At 35.1% G+C, this 16756-nt stretch overlaps 2 protein-coding genes across 4 annotated transcripts; one reads left to right on the top strand and one right to left on the bottom strand.

The window, feature by feature from the left end:
* Positions 1-326: 326 nt before the first annotated feature.
* On the top strand, positions 327-3122 carry LOC102615045 (probable serine/threonine-protein kinase PBL7). Of its 2 annotated transcripts, none has more exons than XM_006480495.4 (6): positions 327-482; positions 595-733; positions 1408-1598; positions 1746-1935; positions 2031-2422; positions 2536-3122. In XM_006480495.4, exons 2-6 carry the CDS (start codon positions 631-633, stop codon positions 2857-2859), a joined length of 1200 nt encoding a protein of 399 aa, XP_006480558.1. In that variant the 5' UTR covers positions 327-482; positions 595-630; the 3' UTR covers positions 2860-3122. The 2 variants fall into 2 exon arrangements, with proteins under 2 accessions (XP_006480558.1, XP_052299047.1); XM_052443087.1 differs by having other exon boundaries at positions 442-487.
* A 343-nt stretch (positions 3123-3465) lies between these two features.
* LOC102614554 (uncharacterized) lies at positions 3466-13580 on the bottom strand. 2 transcript variants are annotated; one of them, XM_006480493.4, is made up of 18 exons: positions 13383-13580; positions 12603-12672; positions 11430-12296; positions 11196-11342; positions 10958-11071; positions 9717-9775; positions 9414-9480; positions 9245-9296; positions 9048-9140; positions 8808-8891; positions 8297-8715; positions 7654-7715; positions 6969-7038; positions 6048-6128; positions 5839-5940; positions 5084-5208; positions 4145-4226; positions 3466-3874 (listed from the first exon to the last, which is right to left on the bottom strand). In XM_006480493.4, the coding sequence occupies exons 1-18, from the start codon at positions 13433-13435 to the stop codon at positions 3824-3826; spliced, it is 2598 nt and encodes an 865-aa protein (XP_006480556.1). In that variant the 5' UTR covers positions 13436-13580; the 3' UTR covers positions 3466-3823. The 2 variants fall into 2 exon arrangements, with proteins under 2 accessions (XP_006480556.1, XP_006480557.1); XM_006480494.4 differs by having other exon boundaries at positions 12841-13534.
* Between the last annotated feature and the right edge of the window lie 3176 nt (positions 13581-16756).

Below are 16756 nucleotides of genomic sequence, written 5' to 3' on the forward strand. Positions count from 1 at the left end.
CCACCCCATGGTTCATGGTTGTCTAGCCAGACATAAGTGCATCATATTTAAGATCAAACCATAAGCGCTACCCTACATCATCATGGTGGCTTAAGATTCAATGTTATAACAGGCATTTGACTATTTGAATAGGGCGACGGGGTGGGGGCCCTACTTTACATAAACGGACAAACAATGGCCTCATTTAAGAAAATATACGGAATTATGGACCCAAATCCAAATGTCATTGCCCACTGTTGTTGACAGGCAGGTATGATTCTTTTATCCCCAAGAAACGACACCGTTACAAAGATGGTCCGAAGAAAGAGACGTTTGTGCCAATCACGAATTGCTAAGACGGGAGAGTGAAAGAAATATTGAATAAAAAAGTAAACGGCACAAATACATGGACATAAAATGTAGACGAAATATGTGCAAACTAGCAAGAAGAAGCTCGTTGGACTTGGCCTGCTCCTGCTTTTTCCATTGCACCTTCTCCATCAGTTGAGTCTTTAAAATTTCTGCTTTTAGTCTTTCTAGTAACTCTTCATTTTCTTTCTCATTCTCTCTTATAGTTTTAATGTGCTAATACAGAACAGTACACTACTGCTGCAGGTATCTTTAGAAACTCAAGAAGAAAATAAATAGAACATGGGGTGGTTTCCATGCTCTGGTGATTCATTCAGAAAGGCCAAGAGCAAGAAGAAAATGAAGATGCAACAGAAGACTCTTGATCGGATCAATTCCATTCCAGGTAAGTATAAAACAAATTTGTATGGTTCATGAACATTTGTATAAAGAATGAAAAGAGCTTCAGACAGAGTGACCTTTTTCGTATATATAGGCCTTGATTGAGTATCTATGTTGGTTTCTTTATGATTGTGCTTGAATTTTTTTTCTTTCTTTGGGTAGTTTTGATTATATATTCATCTGGGTTCGTTGTGGATTGATCACAAATTGACAATTCGGATGTGTTATGAGTCATGCATGGCAAAAGGTGTTTTTTTTTTTTTTTTTTGGAATTTATAATCGCCTGATTTGTCAATTATTCATTTGTTAATTCCTAGCTAATAAAATTCATGTTAATTTTATCTTAGGATATATGGTGAACTGTGAACTCACATAGCAAGAATCCTACATGGCTTAGATTTTAATTACTGCTTATCTTATATGTGTTGTATAGGCTATATGTGTTGTATAGGGCTTGAATTATGAAGGTGCATCATTTTTTGAATTTATGATGCCTGATTTCCAGTAAGATTCAATCAAATAATGCTACAGAAATGTTGCTTGCTTATTTTGCTAAAGTTCAACTCTCAACCGCTTCTTTATGTTTGTCTTTTACATTCCTTTGTTTGTCTGTTAGTTGATGATTCTAGTATTGTTTCCATTCGTTGTTAAGTCTTTTATCTCTGAAATGTGTTTCAGATAAATTAAAGATGAATTCCTCCTTGCGGGTCAAGGAGGCATCTGAAGATGGAGCCTCCGACCAGATTACAGCTCAGACACTAACTTTCCGTGAGTTGGCAGCTGCGACTAAAAATTTCAGATCAGGGTGTCTTTTGGGCGAGGGAGGTTTTGGTAGAGTGTATAAAGGTTATTTAGAAAGTATTAATCAGGTTAGTCGACTCTTAAATATCGTATCTCACTATAAAGGCAGTGAGAGCATGGATTAAATGAGCTTCGCATGTTATACTTTTCATGTGATCTGATCTTTTGGGGTTTCACTATAGGGTATGATGCAAGTTATTCTGTGTTTGTTGCAGGATGTAGCTATCAAGCAACTTGATCGCAATGGGGTGCAGGGCAACCGGGAATTTCTTGTTGAAGTATTGATGTTAAGTCTACTTCACCACCCTAACCTGGTTAATCTAATCGGTTATTGTGCTGATGGCGATCAAAGGCTTTTGGTTTACGAATATATGCCTTTAGGATCTGTGGAAGACCATTTACATGGTATAAAAATTTTAGCTTTACCTCCTGATGTTTATTTGTTCAATGTATTATCTTATTTGCTCTGACTTGATGTCAGGTCTCTTGTCGTTTTGCAGACCTCTCTCCTGGCAAGAAACCACTTGATTGGAATACAAGAATGAAAATAGCAGCTGGGGCAGCAAGGGGATTAGAGTATTTACATGACAAAGCTAAACCACCAGTTATATACCGAGATTTAAAATGCTCAAACATTTTGCTTGACAGAGGTTATCATCCCAAGCTATCTGATTTTGGCTTGGCCAAACTTGGTCCTGTTGGTGATAACACCCATGTATCTACAAGGGTTATGGGAACTTATGGATACTGTGCTCCAGAGTATGCAAAGACAGGCCAACTGACTTTAAAATCAGATGTGTATAGCTTTGGGGTTGTTCTTCTGGAAATCCTTTCAGGCAGGAAAGCAGTTGACACTTCAAAAGCTGCAGCAGAGCAGAGTCTGGTTGCATGGGTAAGCAGCAGAAATAAAGCACCTGTTGACTCGGAACTAAGAAGATATTTTGAAAAGAGTACTGAGTTTATATAACTTATGCAAATGTTACATTAATCTTGACTTCATGGCAGGCAAGACCACTGTTCCAAGACCGAACAAGACACTCACTCATTGCTGATCCAGAGCTTCAAGGTCAATATCCTCCTAGGGGCTTCTATCAAGCTCTTGCTGTTGCAGCAATGTGTGTCCATGAGCAGCCTGATATGCGACCGGTCATTGCTGATGTGGTCACTGCCTTGGCTTACCTTGCTTCTCAAAAGTATGAATCTGACGCAGAGAAGGTCCAAAGCCCTTGCCTGGACCCTGGTACTCCGACTAGAACGAAGGGGGACAAAGAAAGGAAGCTCAACGGTGGTCGTGGATCTGAAAGAGAGCGAACCAGAAAACTAAAATGAAATTACCCAGTGTTTGCTACAAGTTGCTTGCACTTCTGGTATGGATCAGGCTTCTCTCATGCAAGCCAGCCATAGAAACTGCTTAGTGAAGATCGGGAAAATGCTCTGATGCCAACATTACGATTGTGGTCTTCTTGAACGTAAATGTAAGTATGAGCGGTTGGAGTAATTAATAGAGAATATTCTGCCTCCATTTTCATAATGTACATGTAACCCCAGCTTGATGTATTCAATTAGATAGATCCTTCGGTGGTTTTACTTGATTCCTTAAATCCTACATTTTGATTATTCTCGATTGTTACAAACTTATTGTAAAATTGGTCCTGTATGATTTTCCATGCTTAAAACATGATAAACCTCTGTAAAATTGCTTCAATGATTGAAATAAAAGTAGATATTGCAGTATAAATAATGTCTGTAATGAAGTATGCCTTCAGTGGTATGTATTTGGCTTATATTTTTCTGTTTCCTATGGTATGAAGCGTTTCTGTGATTGAAAAGAATTACATTATTTAGAGCGCCTATGAATTATGGAGGCTAATAGTAATGGTTGCAGTGTAAGTTGGAATTAACTAATTCACTCAACTATTAGGGCAACAAAAGAGATCCATGAAAGAAATCAAATGAATATATTTCTTCCTTTCCCTTTCTACAGCTCCAAATGACGATAATTTACAACTAATTGTCTAGAGGATTTTTTTTTTGTTTGGGGGGGGGGGGGGGGGGGGGGGGAAGAATTGGAGAATAAGTGACTACAAGAGTTGACTACAATTATACAAATAGATGTCTCCCTTACACAACCTCTAGAGTAATAAATACAAAGGGATTGGGGAAGTGACTAACCACGAAGAACTCCAAGAAATGAATTCGCAGTAGGAAAACATGCCTCGTTTCATGGCACTGAAGCCTCCCTCCGAATCCCCACTACAGGTCCTGTTCTCAGGCAGTAGAATTAGTCTATCTACTAATTGGTGGATTTCCTGTCACTGGACTCCTCGAGATTGGATGGTTTGCCCTATTAAATGCAATTATATCAACTGATAAAGCTTCAAAACTGAACAACAGTGTAATTTGCATAGCAAATATAAGTCTAATATAAAAATGAAATTAACTCAATTATGGAAAGTTCGCTAGTAGCTAATACATCTCTCAGAAAATGACTGACAGTCCTCAATACTTCTGATTAAAGGAAAATTTTTTGTTTGTATAGGACGAAATCTCTATGCTGTACTCAATTGCACAAATTTTTTCATATAACAGTGACCAAGAACTAGGTGAAATTTACCTTGTTTCTGTCACGCCAGGCAAGTCCAAATAGACCTATCCTTCTTTTGGGGCTGTCAACTGAGCTTTGGTTATGCACAGCCCTAGAAAGAACACTAAAATTGTGAGTCACCAATTTCATACTTAAGCATAGGCTAGCAAAGCATCAGTACTGAGTCATTTTACAACAGAACACACCATGTTCTCATGAGGTCAAAAGAGAAATGCAAATGATGCAACAGAAGAGTTCGATGTAAATTCATGAGGGTAAATGGTGGAACAGTGGTAGAGGTTTAAATGGTGCAGGGAATTGGGAATTCCGCTAAAAATGACTACAAATGAAATGGTAGAGACTTAGATATAGCAGGGGAATTGGGAATTCCACTAAAAGGGGCTACAATGTTCTTTCTTTGTGATTCAAAACCACAGTTCTTTCTCCTAAACTTACTATCTACCATATGCATATACTGAAAAGGGGGGCTGGTTTTTCAATGAATGTTTTGCAGAAATGATATGAAATCATATGGAAAAGGCAGATCAGAATATTGGATCAAACTTTTTTACTGACTATCAGTTACTTCTCTCACATGAAGTATGGTAATGTCACATTTTAATAGTGAGTCTGTGGGCATGTCAGTTGAAAACTTGGACACCTTAACAAAAAGGAAACAATTACCGTATACATTGTACATTCAGCATTTCAACTGGTATGAAAAGGCTGACCACGTCCTATTTACGTGTGAAACATGGAAGGTTGTCCAAACTGTTTTAAAGGCACTTATAGAGTAACTTTATGTTCAATTTCTACTTTTGTTTGATAGTTCACCAGATTATCAGAGGAAAAATTACAGAGAATTAATCACATTAGATTTTATATAGCTCCATAAATCAATATTATTTATCGAACTCATAAAATGGAACATAGAACACAGCTATGATATCTCAAGAATTTCTAATATACCTTGGAGAAGATACTGCTTTAGCTTGGCCAGTTTCATACTGCAAAGTAGCCTCCAACATTGATTCTGCCATAACCGCCCTCTTCTCCATCTGAGCAACAGAAGCCATAGCCTTCTCATATTTTTCCTGAATATATACTTGTGTTGAGAAGTGATTACATGTGAGACAATAAAGACTGGACATAATATGGTATTTGAAAAAAAAAAAACTGTCAGTTAAGGAGTCAATGAGTGTCATCAAAATCACACATTTTTTTAATTTTCTGAAGTCATGCTTCAGCTGTGGCATATTGGGTTTAAATCAAATTAGGAGAGAATGCATACTACATGATTTTCATGGATATAAAGGAGTTCTTCGCAGGAGTCCAAACTGCAGGTTGATAAAGATTTCTACATTATACCTCAGGATCTACTTTAAGGATTTCTACCGAAGAAGTTCCACAAAGCCAATTCATTCAAACTGTTGATTCTAAATGGACCACTTCATATGACACTAGATAAAATCACACTGACTGTTGATCTGTGTGAAAAGAGCATAACCAAAAAAATGTCACTAAGACAGACTAAACAGTTCTGTCTCTTGATAGAGTCTACGTTACATTAAAAATGAGTGCCAATCTGTAGTCAACTGAAAGAAAGCGATAAAAGAAAGTAAAAATATGGAAATGCATTCATGAGCACAAAACTTAATATCATCTAGAACCTTTCTTCTTTTGTGAAATGAAAACAGTAGTACAGAGAGAAAGGATAAGAAGACCTCGAGCACATTAACTGCATATCTCTGAGCGCGAGCATCTTGCTCTGCATTTCTACGAGCGTCTTCGGTTATCCTTTGCTCCTGCTCTACCTTCATAAGGACCTGCAGAGTATATGATTAATCTACAGATAACTACAGGTTTCATAATAGGAACAAACATGAATAGTCTTCTGAAAGCAGACATGAGAGAGCACAAATCAAATTCAAACCTGAATCATTGCAGATTCTTGTTCTCTCTTGTCAGCAAGGGATTGCTGTAGCTCAGCTACCTCTTGCTCCAACTGCTCAATCTGCACCATTTTAAATGAATTTTTAAATCTCCCAAACGAGTTGATTGATTTGTAGCTTACAATGGAAGCATAGAATTATTGTTCTTGGAGACCCATGCAGCCTGTAGCTGAACGAGAAAATGTAAAGGAATCTCTGGTTTTGGCATGCTGTTAAATAGTTCAAACTTGAGTAACTCTTTCAAATCAACATTTCTTGATTGGCATATCAACTAATTATTATTGAAGCTTAGGACATAATATTTTAGTGATAAATGTAATTCAATCCACAAAAAGACTGTTACACTTCACAGCTTCAAGATATGTTTTTTATTTTCGAATAACGATGCAGCTACAAATAGTTGTACAAACACCCTTGTACAAGTTAAGTTGGCAAGTTACGTGGCATGAACGGATTGGTTGGATGAAAACATCACAGAGCCCACATAATATTTTCATTAACTACTTTTACTTTGGGCCCTGTGATATTTCATCCAACCAATCCCTTCATGCCACGTAAGCGGCCAACTCAATTTGTACAAGAGTGTTTATACAACTGCTTGTGGTGGTATCATTATTGTTTTCGATCAGATGCTGAAATTTACAAGTTATGCAATTCTCAGAGAGGAATTGGTTAAGTCATAACATTGAGTCTATACAGAACAGACAAACAAAAGTAAAGGTATGGGATGTAAAATACTCTTTCCAGTGGTATCCATCAACATCTAATAGACTACTACAGCAAAATACAAAATTTGGACAAAGAATCCCATAGATTTTGAAAATAAGACGACCATTTCAAAATCCAGTGGGGTGTGTGTATGTAAGTAATGAGAGGCATGTTGCGTGTTTTGTTGGACATACCCTTGCACTCAATTGCCGTCGATTGTCTTGTTTGACCATCTCCATAAGTGCCGTCTCTAGCTCCTCAGCTCTGGAAAAGAACAAGAACACATAAAGGTACAGTGATGGCTCTCACAGGCATAATTTAATCAAAATAATTCAGGATGAAGAGAGCTGAAATTGTCTTTATAATAGTCATTCATGTTTCAAAATTGATGACACCTATATTACTCAGCAGCCCCCACTCATAGAATCAGTAGACCTTGGTGAAAGCAAATGCTTAAGTACATAGAGAAATAACAACAGATTTATGATTCCATGAAGTTTCATTTTCAGAGGATTAAGAGAAAGCACTACTACAAGATAGCAAAAGCCTTCCTCTTCAAGCTTCTTTAATTAATGATTACTTCAGAGTGGAAGTGTATACAGAGAGAACACTCAGAGGCTATAGTAGCAACAAGAATGCTGAATACAGTGGTTGTTTCGAGGAATGAAAAATTAAAGTAATCCATATGGATGATTCGTAGATTCTGCAGACCAGATGAGGTAAATTAACAATAAATAGTAGGATTTTTACAGAAACCACTTGGGGCTTAATAAAACTGAGAAGTGCGAGCTATTATTTTCTCAGTGAGATACATATGTGGTTGATCCACCAGATAGGGAAAGATGGATGCAGAAACTAGACATTGTAGATTGTACTAACCTGAGCACAGCGGATCTTTTGTCCTCCAGCAAGCTGCATAATTCCACCTTCAACCAGACAACCTGCACAAAAACTATGAATGGTTGAAATTTAAAGGAGATGCCTAGAATCAGTCATGTTCGTTTATCTTTCACAAGTGAATAGCTAGATTATTTCACTGGTTTATGCAACAAGAAACTTTCGTCTGGCTTGTTAGGTTACCACTTGACCTAAAAGATTAAGCTAGCAGGTAACGACCTAAACATTGGTATTAAGCCATGGGATTCACATGTGCAGACCACCCCAATCGGTCTTGCCACAAAGGCCAAGCCCAAAAAGAGATAAAAGACTAGGGCAAAGACAAGATAGAAACAATTCAACAAATACAAATGCAACTACCTGTTGAGGTTCCAACACAATCTCCTAGGTTAAAATTCGCTTTGATACCATTTTAGTTGTCGCTTGACCTAAAAACTTCAGCTAGTGGCTAAGGATACAAACAGTAGTATTAAGCACTATAAGAAGGCTTATTAGTTCAAATATAAAAGACAATGATACTTCCAAATGAAAATTGAAACTCAGTCAAGCTGACAAAGTTATGCAACAAAGAGACTTCAAGTTTGGTGTTTGAGGGGTTGGGTCAAAGCAAAAAAGAGGGAGCTACCTGTTCTTGAAGATCTCTTCCTTCTAATTCTGAATTGACACTTAGGCCACTAAGCATTTCGTCCAGATTTGCAGCAGGCTCCTTATAAGATAAGTCTCCATCTGCAAGTGCATCATCCGATCCTTCAGTTCCCTTGTTTTCTTCTATGAGCAATTCAGGATCATGCTTAAAACTATACAACTTAGTAGCAAGCCCGTTTGGATCCTTCCAAACTCGACCCCCTTTTGATCTTTCCTCGACTACCAGTAGCACAGCAGGTCTGTGCTTTTCTCTCAACTCTTGCAATCTGGCTTCAGTTACAGTCAAATAACCCATGCAAGCAGTAAAAACAAGTTGGCTGCTATCAAATGTTGAGCCAGCAAGGGATTGCAACAAAGTGATAGCATCCCCAGCATCTTTAGTGGTAACTAACGCAGGTCCTACAGGATAATTGATGTCAAAAGATGTGCTGCTTTTAGGAAACAGAAAGTATCATGCACAAACATAATAAATAAATATGTTATCTAGTTACCATATAACTCCATCAATGCAAGGGCTGTTCGAAATAGCATAACACGATTTCCTTCGTATAGAAGCACATCCCAAACTCGAAGAACTGAAGACAAAGGAACCCACCCATGAGACTGTGATGAGAAGTCAATTTGAAGCACTTGTGTAAAGAACAACTAATGAAACAATATCAGAAAACCTATGTCTCCAACTTTATTTGAATATTATTTTCAAATGCTGCATTACATTACATAGACCTCACCACTTTCCCAAGGAAGAATATTCACAAAAATGGAAAGGAACCAAGGTCCAGAGATCCATGTCACCTGCACTCCCAAGTAATCCAGATGATGAACTGCACCAAAGGAATTGAAATACAAAGTATTACTCACATTGCTTCATGTGTTGGAAAAAAAAAAAATGAGGCATGTACGAGGGCGTAATAATAGACAAACAAACCCAATTTAGGAAATCTTTCGCGGATCAACTCCTCAAACACAAGTTGGTCCACCTAATAGCATAAAAGAATGCATGAAAATGCATTAACTGAGCAAAGTCTGTTAACCAGAGCAAAATGGAATACTTAGGATAAATCTTGCTAAAGGAACTCTCAATGATTGCACTACACCTGAGCTTCAATCATCTCCTCTGTATAGTACCCGTCAAAATAATCATCAATAATACCCACAAAGGTCCTGAAAAATTACATCAAGATGAGGGGAATTAGCTAATTTGGGGATAAAAAGCAGATATCTGTGTGAGCCCACAATTTTCTACAACAAAGGGGTAGAGAAAAGGGAAAGGAATAGTAGATTCGAAGATTTAAATAATGTGCCATTATCTGTGTGTGTGCACGCATGCACTTGGCAGAAGAAGGGAAGTGGGAGGAGCGTGGGGGGAGTGATGCCAGAGAAAAGCATCCATAACCTACCAAAAGGCATTTTCCTCTGGCATCAGAAGCAGCAATAAGCCAGCAAAGAAATTCATTGCCTGCATGTGTTTTGACACCATAGCAAACAGGACTATTAAAAGATTACTTGCGTTGAGAGATGTTACTAAAATTAATTGAACAAAACAAAGAGAGCGATAAATATAATGATAACAGAAAAACAATGATACACGCTGTGTGAGATCATGAACATGGTGGGTCCTAGGGGGGGGGGGGGGGCGACAGTCAGCTTGACAGAATACGGACCTTATACTGTGGACGAACACAGTTGGAATAGAAGAAATTCTTGACTTACAAGGTGATAACCAGTTCTCAGAACCTTATTATTAGTTTTCTCAAAAAGGAAAATTTTCCAATTTTTGGACGTATCATAACCTTTTTTTATTTTTTTTTTCCTCTTCAATAGGATGCATTCTTCTAGTCTTAATGCTTTACATTCTTCAAGGCATTATTGCTCTGTTCCAAATATGCAGGAAGGAGTACTAATACAGGATTCTTGATATGATCTTGCCTCAATACAGGAAGACTGATTCAGCCTAGGAACCATACATTCACGAGATTATTTTAAAGATGTTAAACTCGAAATAGAATTGCTTTATAGAATTGTTAACTTTTATATTGGTTCAAGATAGAAAGTTCAAAAAGAATAAAGCAATTCTATAGATGCTAACTTTGCTTCTAATGCTCATGGCACAATTTTGATTGAGAAGGAAATTCAAGACTTTTGTCATGCCCCTTGATCAACCTAATGAAAAGAAAAAGTAAAAGAGGAAAATCAAGCCAACATTTATTCAAACATGCTAGGACAACAAAAAGTATAAAGAACTGAAGTTATATTGACACTGGAAAGGTCAAGTACTTACACCATGCCAAACACCAAATAGGATTTGAAAAAAGAAGCCAAGTTTAAGCATGACATCTCAGTTACTTATGGTATATCTGAAGACTTCAATGTTACATGAACCAAGCATCCAAGTTGTTAAAACCTGAGCATTTACATGTGAGATGCTGGCACTTTGCAAGCAAAAAAAAATCCGTTCTATACCTGGGAATGATGATGATGCTGATGATAATAAGACGAAAACAAAAGAAGTCTTGGATAATAACAAATTGAAGCAGAAGAGGGAAAATTAGAAAAAATTACACAAGATTTGGCGACTGAAATTTGATAAAGATTAGTGCTTCATTCTGGTCATATAAATTGTGGTGACATTTCTAGTTACCTGACAGTATCCAACAGAAGGGTTATGTAGAGCGTATGCTAAGAGTAAACGCCTCAAGGAGTCTCTGCCATCCTCGTTCAGAGCAGGATGTGCTGGGAACGTTCGTGGTATATCCTGCAAATTACATTAACAAGTTAGTCTTCTGAGAGATCAGGTTTGTAACACAAAGCAAAAGCAGTAGCACCTACAAATTGAAAAGATTGAACGATAAAGTCCAAAGCGCATTGCATCTATTGACCTTCTCAATCTGTTTTTTCCATTTCCTGGGTACACCAAATGAATTATCATGCTCCTTGCTTTCATCGGCATTGATTTCTTGAGCCAGCAAATCCTGGTAATAACTCTCCGTTCGCCGTGCCTTAACACCAACAAATGCCTGCCATAGCTGTAATAGAGAATTTATTACGAACTTTCACTAACATAGGAACGTAAAATTTGATGAGAATTCACAAACGAAACACTATAAACTAACCTCTCCCCTCAGATCCTTTGGAACTCCCCCATGAACAAGGCTCTCCAGCTCCTCTTTCCAAGGAAAATAAGGCTCTGGAGAAACTTCATCTTCCTGAGAACCTTTGTCATCTAAGCCATTCACACTCCCATATGAAGTCACATTAACACAGACTTTTTCCTTAATATCCTCATCAGATTCCCCTCCTGAAGATCGTGCTTCATCTATTGATGGAAGATGGTCTCCACTTTTAGTTATCTGCTCACCTTTCATGACCTTTCTCTTCTTAACACGAAAATTCATCATATGTTCAATGGTACCGAGGGATGGTCTAATCTGAGCCCATGGTTGTACCTTTTCGGTCTTTGTTTCTTCTGAAAGCTGCTCTTTCTGGGGACTAAGTTCTTTTGAACCATCGGAGTCAGACTTCCTGCTTGAATCATCCCCTTTTTTACCCCTCTCAGAAAGAGTCTCTTCTTTCAATTCAGTAACTTCAGCCTTTTCCCCTTCCCTGCCTCTCTCTGGAACAGTCTCCCTTGTACATTCAGGCACATTGCTTCTGCCACTTCTCTCTGATAGCTCTGCTTTCCACCTAGTATCTTGGGCCTCCTCAACTTGACTTCCACTAACTGAAACAGTCTCTTCTTTCAACTCAGAAGCTTCAGCCTCGTTCCCTTCACTGCCCTTCTCAGAAAAAGTTGTCCTTTTCAATTCAGAAGCTTCAGCCTTGTTCCCTTCACTATTCTTGTCTCGAACAGTTTCCTCTTCAAATTCAGTAGAGTTGGCCTGCAATGTTTCCTTATATTTCTCCTTGGTAGATCTTACTTGAGCAAGTTCTTGATTCTCAAGGAAGTTCTTCCACTTTTGTGCCCTTTCCTCTTCCTCTTCCTGATACCATAAATGTATCAGTAAGCTGGAAAGAAAACACCGCTTTTACTTCTGTTGCTCTTTCTATTAGTTTCAATAAAAAGAACTTAAAAAAAAAAAAGGCAGAAAATGCTATCTATTTGAGAATTCAATCAATTTGGTGTGGATGCTAAAACATGACTAATTTTATCACGTCTCTTAAATTTGCTATATGTACTACATGTCTCCTTAGATTCCACGTCACAAATGAAAAATTATCGATCTACATAGCTCACCATTATGTCATGCCAGAGAGAGTTAAAGAAGACGCTTTAGCGACAAAGATACCTTGTAGATACCAGCGTATTCTCTATATCCTTGTATGTGTTGAGGTCTCAGAGCGAATCCATAGGCATCCCTGTCATTATTAATTTAGTATGACTCTCAGTCACAAAATGGGAAGACTACTTCTATTTCTTACTCTTACATCATAAACGGCATCAGTTCCGAACAAGTAAATTTCCAAACAGCACATTGATAAAATGGAAAATGTCAAAACAATAAACTGCATCTAATTACATGTTACCTGGAATCAACTTCCAATGAGCGCCCACTCAACAAGGACAACAACATGATTCACAAAGAGCTTCAGTTCGACTGCTGCCCATAGCTCTTTTTTTCTTTGCACCAGATTGAAAAATTTAAACCTACTACATATCAACTAACCCTAACTGCCTTCCAGCAAAAAATTATTACTTCAAACAACAAAACACCAATGCTAAAAAAATTAACATCGTCGATTCATTTGCAATACAAGAAAAAGAAAAAAAGCACATTAATTTTATTTTATTTATTTTTTTAACTTCATCATCATCTGAACTATCTCTATATTGTTAGCTAACAATTCAATGAACTTGACACGTCACACACTACGGCGCCATTTTATCCGAACAAATGAGCAAAAGAGAAAAAAAATTAATAAATCAAAATTCGACACACGGAACTCGTCAATTTTCTTTGTTCAATATATCAGAGAAAAATTAGGGTTTAGGTACACGTCGAAACGTCGACAAGAAATATAATTTGTGCACCAAAAAAAATTTAAAAAAAATGATGTAAAAAGTGTACCTCCTGAGTTCAAGTTCTGAGTTGTGGAGGAAATTGAATCTGTTTCTCGACATTTTCGGGTTTATTTTTTATTTTTCTTTTTTATGATCGAATAAAAATGCTGTTCCTTGATTTGTGCTGACTGATTAGTTATTGACTTATTATTACTATTGTTGTAATGTCTTTGATCAGTCTATTTCGTGAGCTCGTTCGTTCGTTCGTTCTCTCTGCCAGTTTCGAAAGCTTTGCCCGGGGTCGTTATAATAGTGTCACGTGTAACTTTTAATGAGCGGGCTTTCCTGGGATTGGCTGAGGCTACAGGTGCAAATAATTTTTAGGAATGCCACGTGTTAGAGAATGGTCTGTGTTTGACCGTTAGATCTTAGATACAACTGCGTGGGCTTTTACTGATGTTATGTTTTATTCATGAGTAATGATACAATCACAAATTTTTGTATAAATTTATTTTGTACAAACTGACGTGGCATTAATTCATTGGTTGAATAAAAATATAAATTAATAAAAACAAATCATGTAGGCCAAGTGATATTTAATTCAACCAATCTTATCATACCACGTCAGTTTGTACAAGAGCTTGTGGCTGTATCATTACTCTTTATTTATTGGAGCGAGGGTGCGAACTGAGAAGTACAGATTTTTCTCATTTATATATTTTTAGGAAATAGCGAAAATCTTACTCCATACATTTTTTAAGTAGGGAGTGAAATTTTTTTTAAATAAATAATATAATATTATTTCTACTTCTTCTTTTTTTACTATTTTTGTATTAAATTTAATAAAATAAAATAAATAATATCATATTTATTAAAATAATATTATTGTATTATTTTATAAATTATTTTTATTAAAAATAATAATATTAAACTTATTTAAATATAATATTATTATATTTAGTTAAAAATAATAATTTATATTGATTTTAAGTTAAAATTATTTAAAAATAATAGTATTATATAGGAGTGTTCAGAATCCAATCCGTCTGATCCGTAGAAATTTGATTCGTAAAAATTCGATCCATGGATTGATGGATTGAATTGGTTGAAAATTTGATAATCCGCAATCGGTGGATTGAATATGGATGTACTTCTGTAAACTTCGTAAAAATCCGCGAATCCACAAGAAAATAAAAGCTATTTATTTACTTAAAAAAATAAAACTTGTAAATATGGCATTAGTACTTACTAGTAATTAAATAAGTTAAAATATAGTTACATTAACACTATATTATATCTTATCCGATAATATATAAAATAAAAAATAATTAAATAAACAAATATAGCTTCCTAAATAGTTAATTTTCATGTACTGGTCTAAACAAATGATTTTTTTTTGGTGCGTTATATTTTAAAACTTCAAATGTATTTTCTGGCTTTATTTAAAAAATTAATTTATTTAAATCTTATTTAATTTTAAATTTGATCAGTAGTAAAATTATTTTTATATAAAATTTTTTTATTTAGTTAGTTCGTGGATTTGATAGAATTAAAAATTTTTAGTCTACAAACTAATCCATAAAATGGTGGATTGGATATGGATTGGGTCAAATCCGCATTCGATCCGCAAATGTATGGATTGGATTTGGATTGAATTTTACCAATCCATGGATTAGATTGGATTCAAAATTTATAATCCGCAAAATTGTGGATCGGATATGGATTGATGTCCAATCCGCAAAATCCGATCCGTGAACACCCCTTTAGTATTATATTTATTTAATATTAATAATTAATAATAATAACTATTTTATTCTAAGAAAATATTAATTTTGCAATATATTATTAATAATAAAGTTTCATTTGTGTTGCTCTTATCAATAATTTTTAATTTACATAATTAATATTAAAATTAATAAAAAATTATGATTTACATAATTAAGAATATTAATAATAATTATTAATTTACGATATAATAAAATATATTTTTATTAATTTTTGTAATTAAAAAATATAATTCTTTAAATAAGGGTAAAACTGTAATTTAAAGCTATTTATTCCCAATCCAAAATAAAAGTAAGTGAACAACACACTCTCACTCTCACTCCACACTCCCAATCTTAGGATTTCCACTTCAATCCAAAATATAAACACCACTTGAAAAAAGTAGTAGTAGTAGTAATAATAATAATAATAATAATAATAAACTCCTTTGAAAAAAATTAAAGACAAATTCCTTGGAGGAGTTTTGAAAAAAAATTATAATTTTCTTTTTTGAGAAGTCTAAATAAGTTATAGAGGAATTATATATATATAGGATTGATAGAATCCAAAATCGTAGACTTTGTTAAAGTCTGATGATTTCTAATACACGCACATATATGTGTGTATGTACGTATATAATCTTTTTCTAGTGCGAATGCTTGCGTATTTAAAATGTGGATTCATTGTGCACCATATTGTATATTAGTTTTTTTGTCATTTTTTTGGTTCAATAAACTAATAATCTATATGGCATATAAAGTAAATTTGAATTTTAAAAGATGAGGGAATACGCACTAAAGAACGACTATATATATATATATATATATATATATATATATATATATATATAGTTCTTTTCTAGTAAGAACATTCTCACTTTATTAAAGTGAGAGTGTCACTCAAATACAACAAAATATAGGTTTCAATACGTTGAAAGCTATATTTTTTTTATCTATTAGTGTATTGAAATCTATGTTTTTTTATTTATTTATTGGCATCCTCACTTTAATAAAATGAGAATGCCCTCACTAGAGAATAATTATATATATATAGTCCTTATCTCATGTGGATACCCTCATTTTTTTCTCATGCGAACGTGCTACTAAGTTATATAGCTTTATAGTTAATCAAACATTGACTCTATTAAATTATATAGTTTAATAACGTGTTTGCATAAAAAAAAATGAAAGCCCCTGCAAGAAGGACTATATATAGTTCTCTAATGAGAATATCCTCATTGTAATAAAGTGAGGATATTTTCACTAGAAAAGAACTATATTTATAGTCATTCTCTTATGTGGATGAGAAAATGCGGATTCACTATTAACATATAGTATAATAGCTAATCCGCATATTTTTTTTCTAGTAAAGGCATCCTACTAACAAACAAAAAACACATTTTTCAACATATTAGAGACTTTTTGTTTGTTAGTGATATATATATATAATCCACCTATAGCTACGACATTTGAAAATTCTATGTTTTATGAAAATAAGGCATATTTCATGAAACTTTTTCAATGGGTAGGCTTGAATATGCAGGATCAGCTAAATCTTCTTCAGAATTCTGCGCATTCAGAAAGCTAATGGGTGCCCATGTATAATATATATATGAGCATGCATAGCAATAGCATAACAGAATTTTGAATTCATATGATAAAAACTAAACTACACAAG

This window comes from Citrus sinensis, chromosome 6, assembly GCF_022201045.2.
Source record: "Citrus sinensis cultivar Valencia sweet orange chromosome 6, DVS_A1.0, whole genome shotgun sequence".
In the NCBI taxonomy this organism is placed as follows: Eukaryota; Viridiplantae; Streptophyta; class Magnoliopsida; order Sapindales; family Rutaceae; genus Citrus; species Citrus sinensis.

Excerpts from the sequence above, each read along its gene's own strand:
- LOC102614554 (XM_006480493.4), bottom strand. The coding sequence starts at position 13,435 with ATGTCGAGAAACAGATTCAATTTCCTCCACAACTCAGAACTTGAACTC. Across the intron at positions 9,141-9,244 it reads CGAAAGATTTCCTAAATTGG|TTCATCATCTGGATTACTTG; the intron begins GTTTGTTTGTCT and ends CCTTTGGTGCAG. Across the intron at positions 7,716-8,296 it reads GAAGAGATCTTCAAGAACAG|GTTGTCTGGTTGAAGGTGGA; the intron begins GTAGCTCCCTCT and ends GTTTTTGTGCAG.
- LOC102615045 (XM_006480495.4), top strand. The coding sequence starts at position 631 with ATGGGGTGGTTTCCATGCTCTGGTGATTCATTCAGAAAGGCCAAGAGC. Across the intron at positions 1,936-2,030 it reads TGTGGAAGACCATTTACATG|ACCTCTCTCCTGGCAAGAAA; the intron begins GTATAAAAATTT and ends GTCGTTTTGCAG. Across the intron at positions 2,423-2,535 it reads AGCAGAGTCTGGTTGCATGG|GCAAGACCACTGTTCCAAGA; the intron begins GTAAGCAGCAGA and ends ACTTCATGGCAG.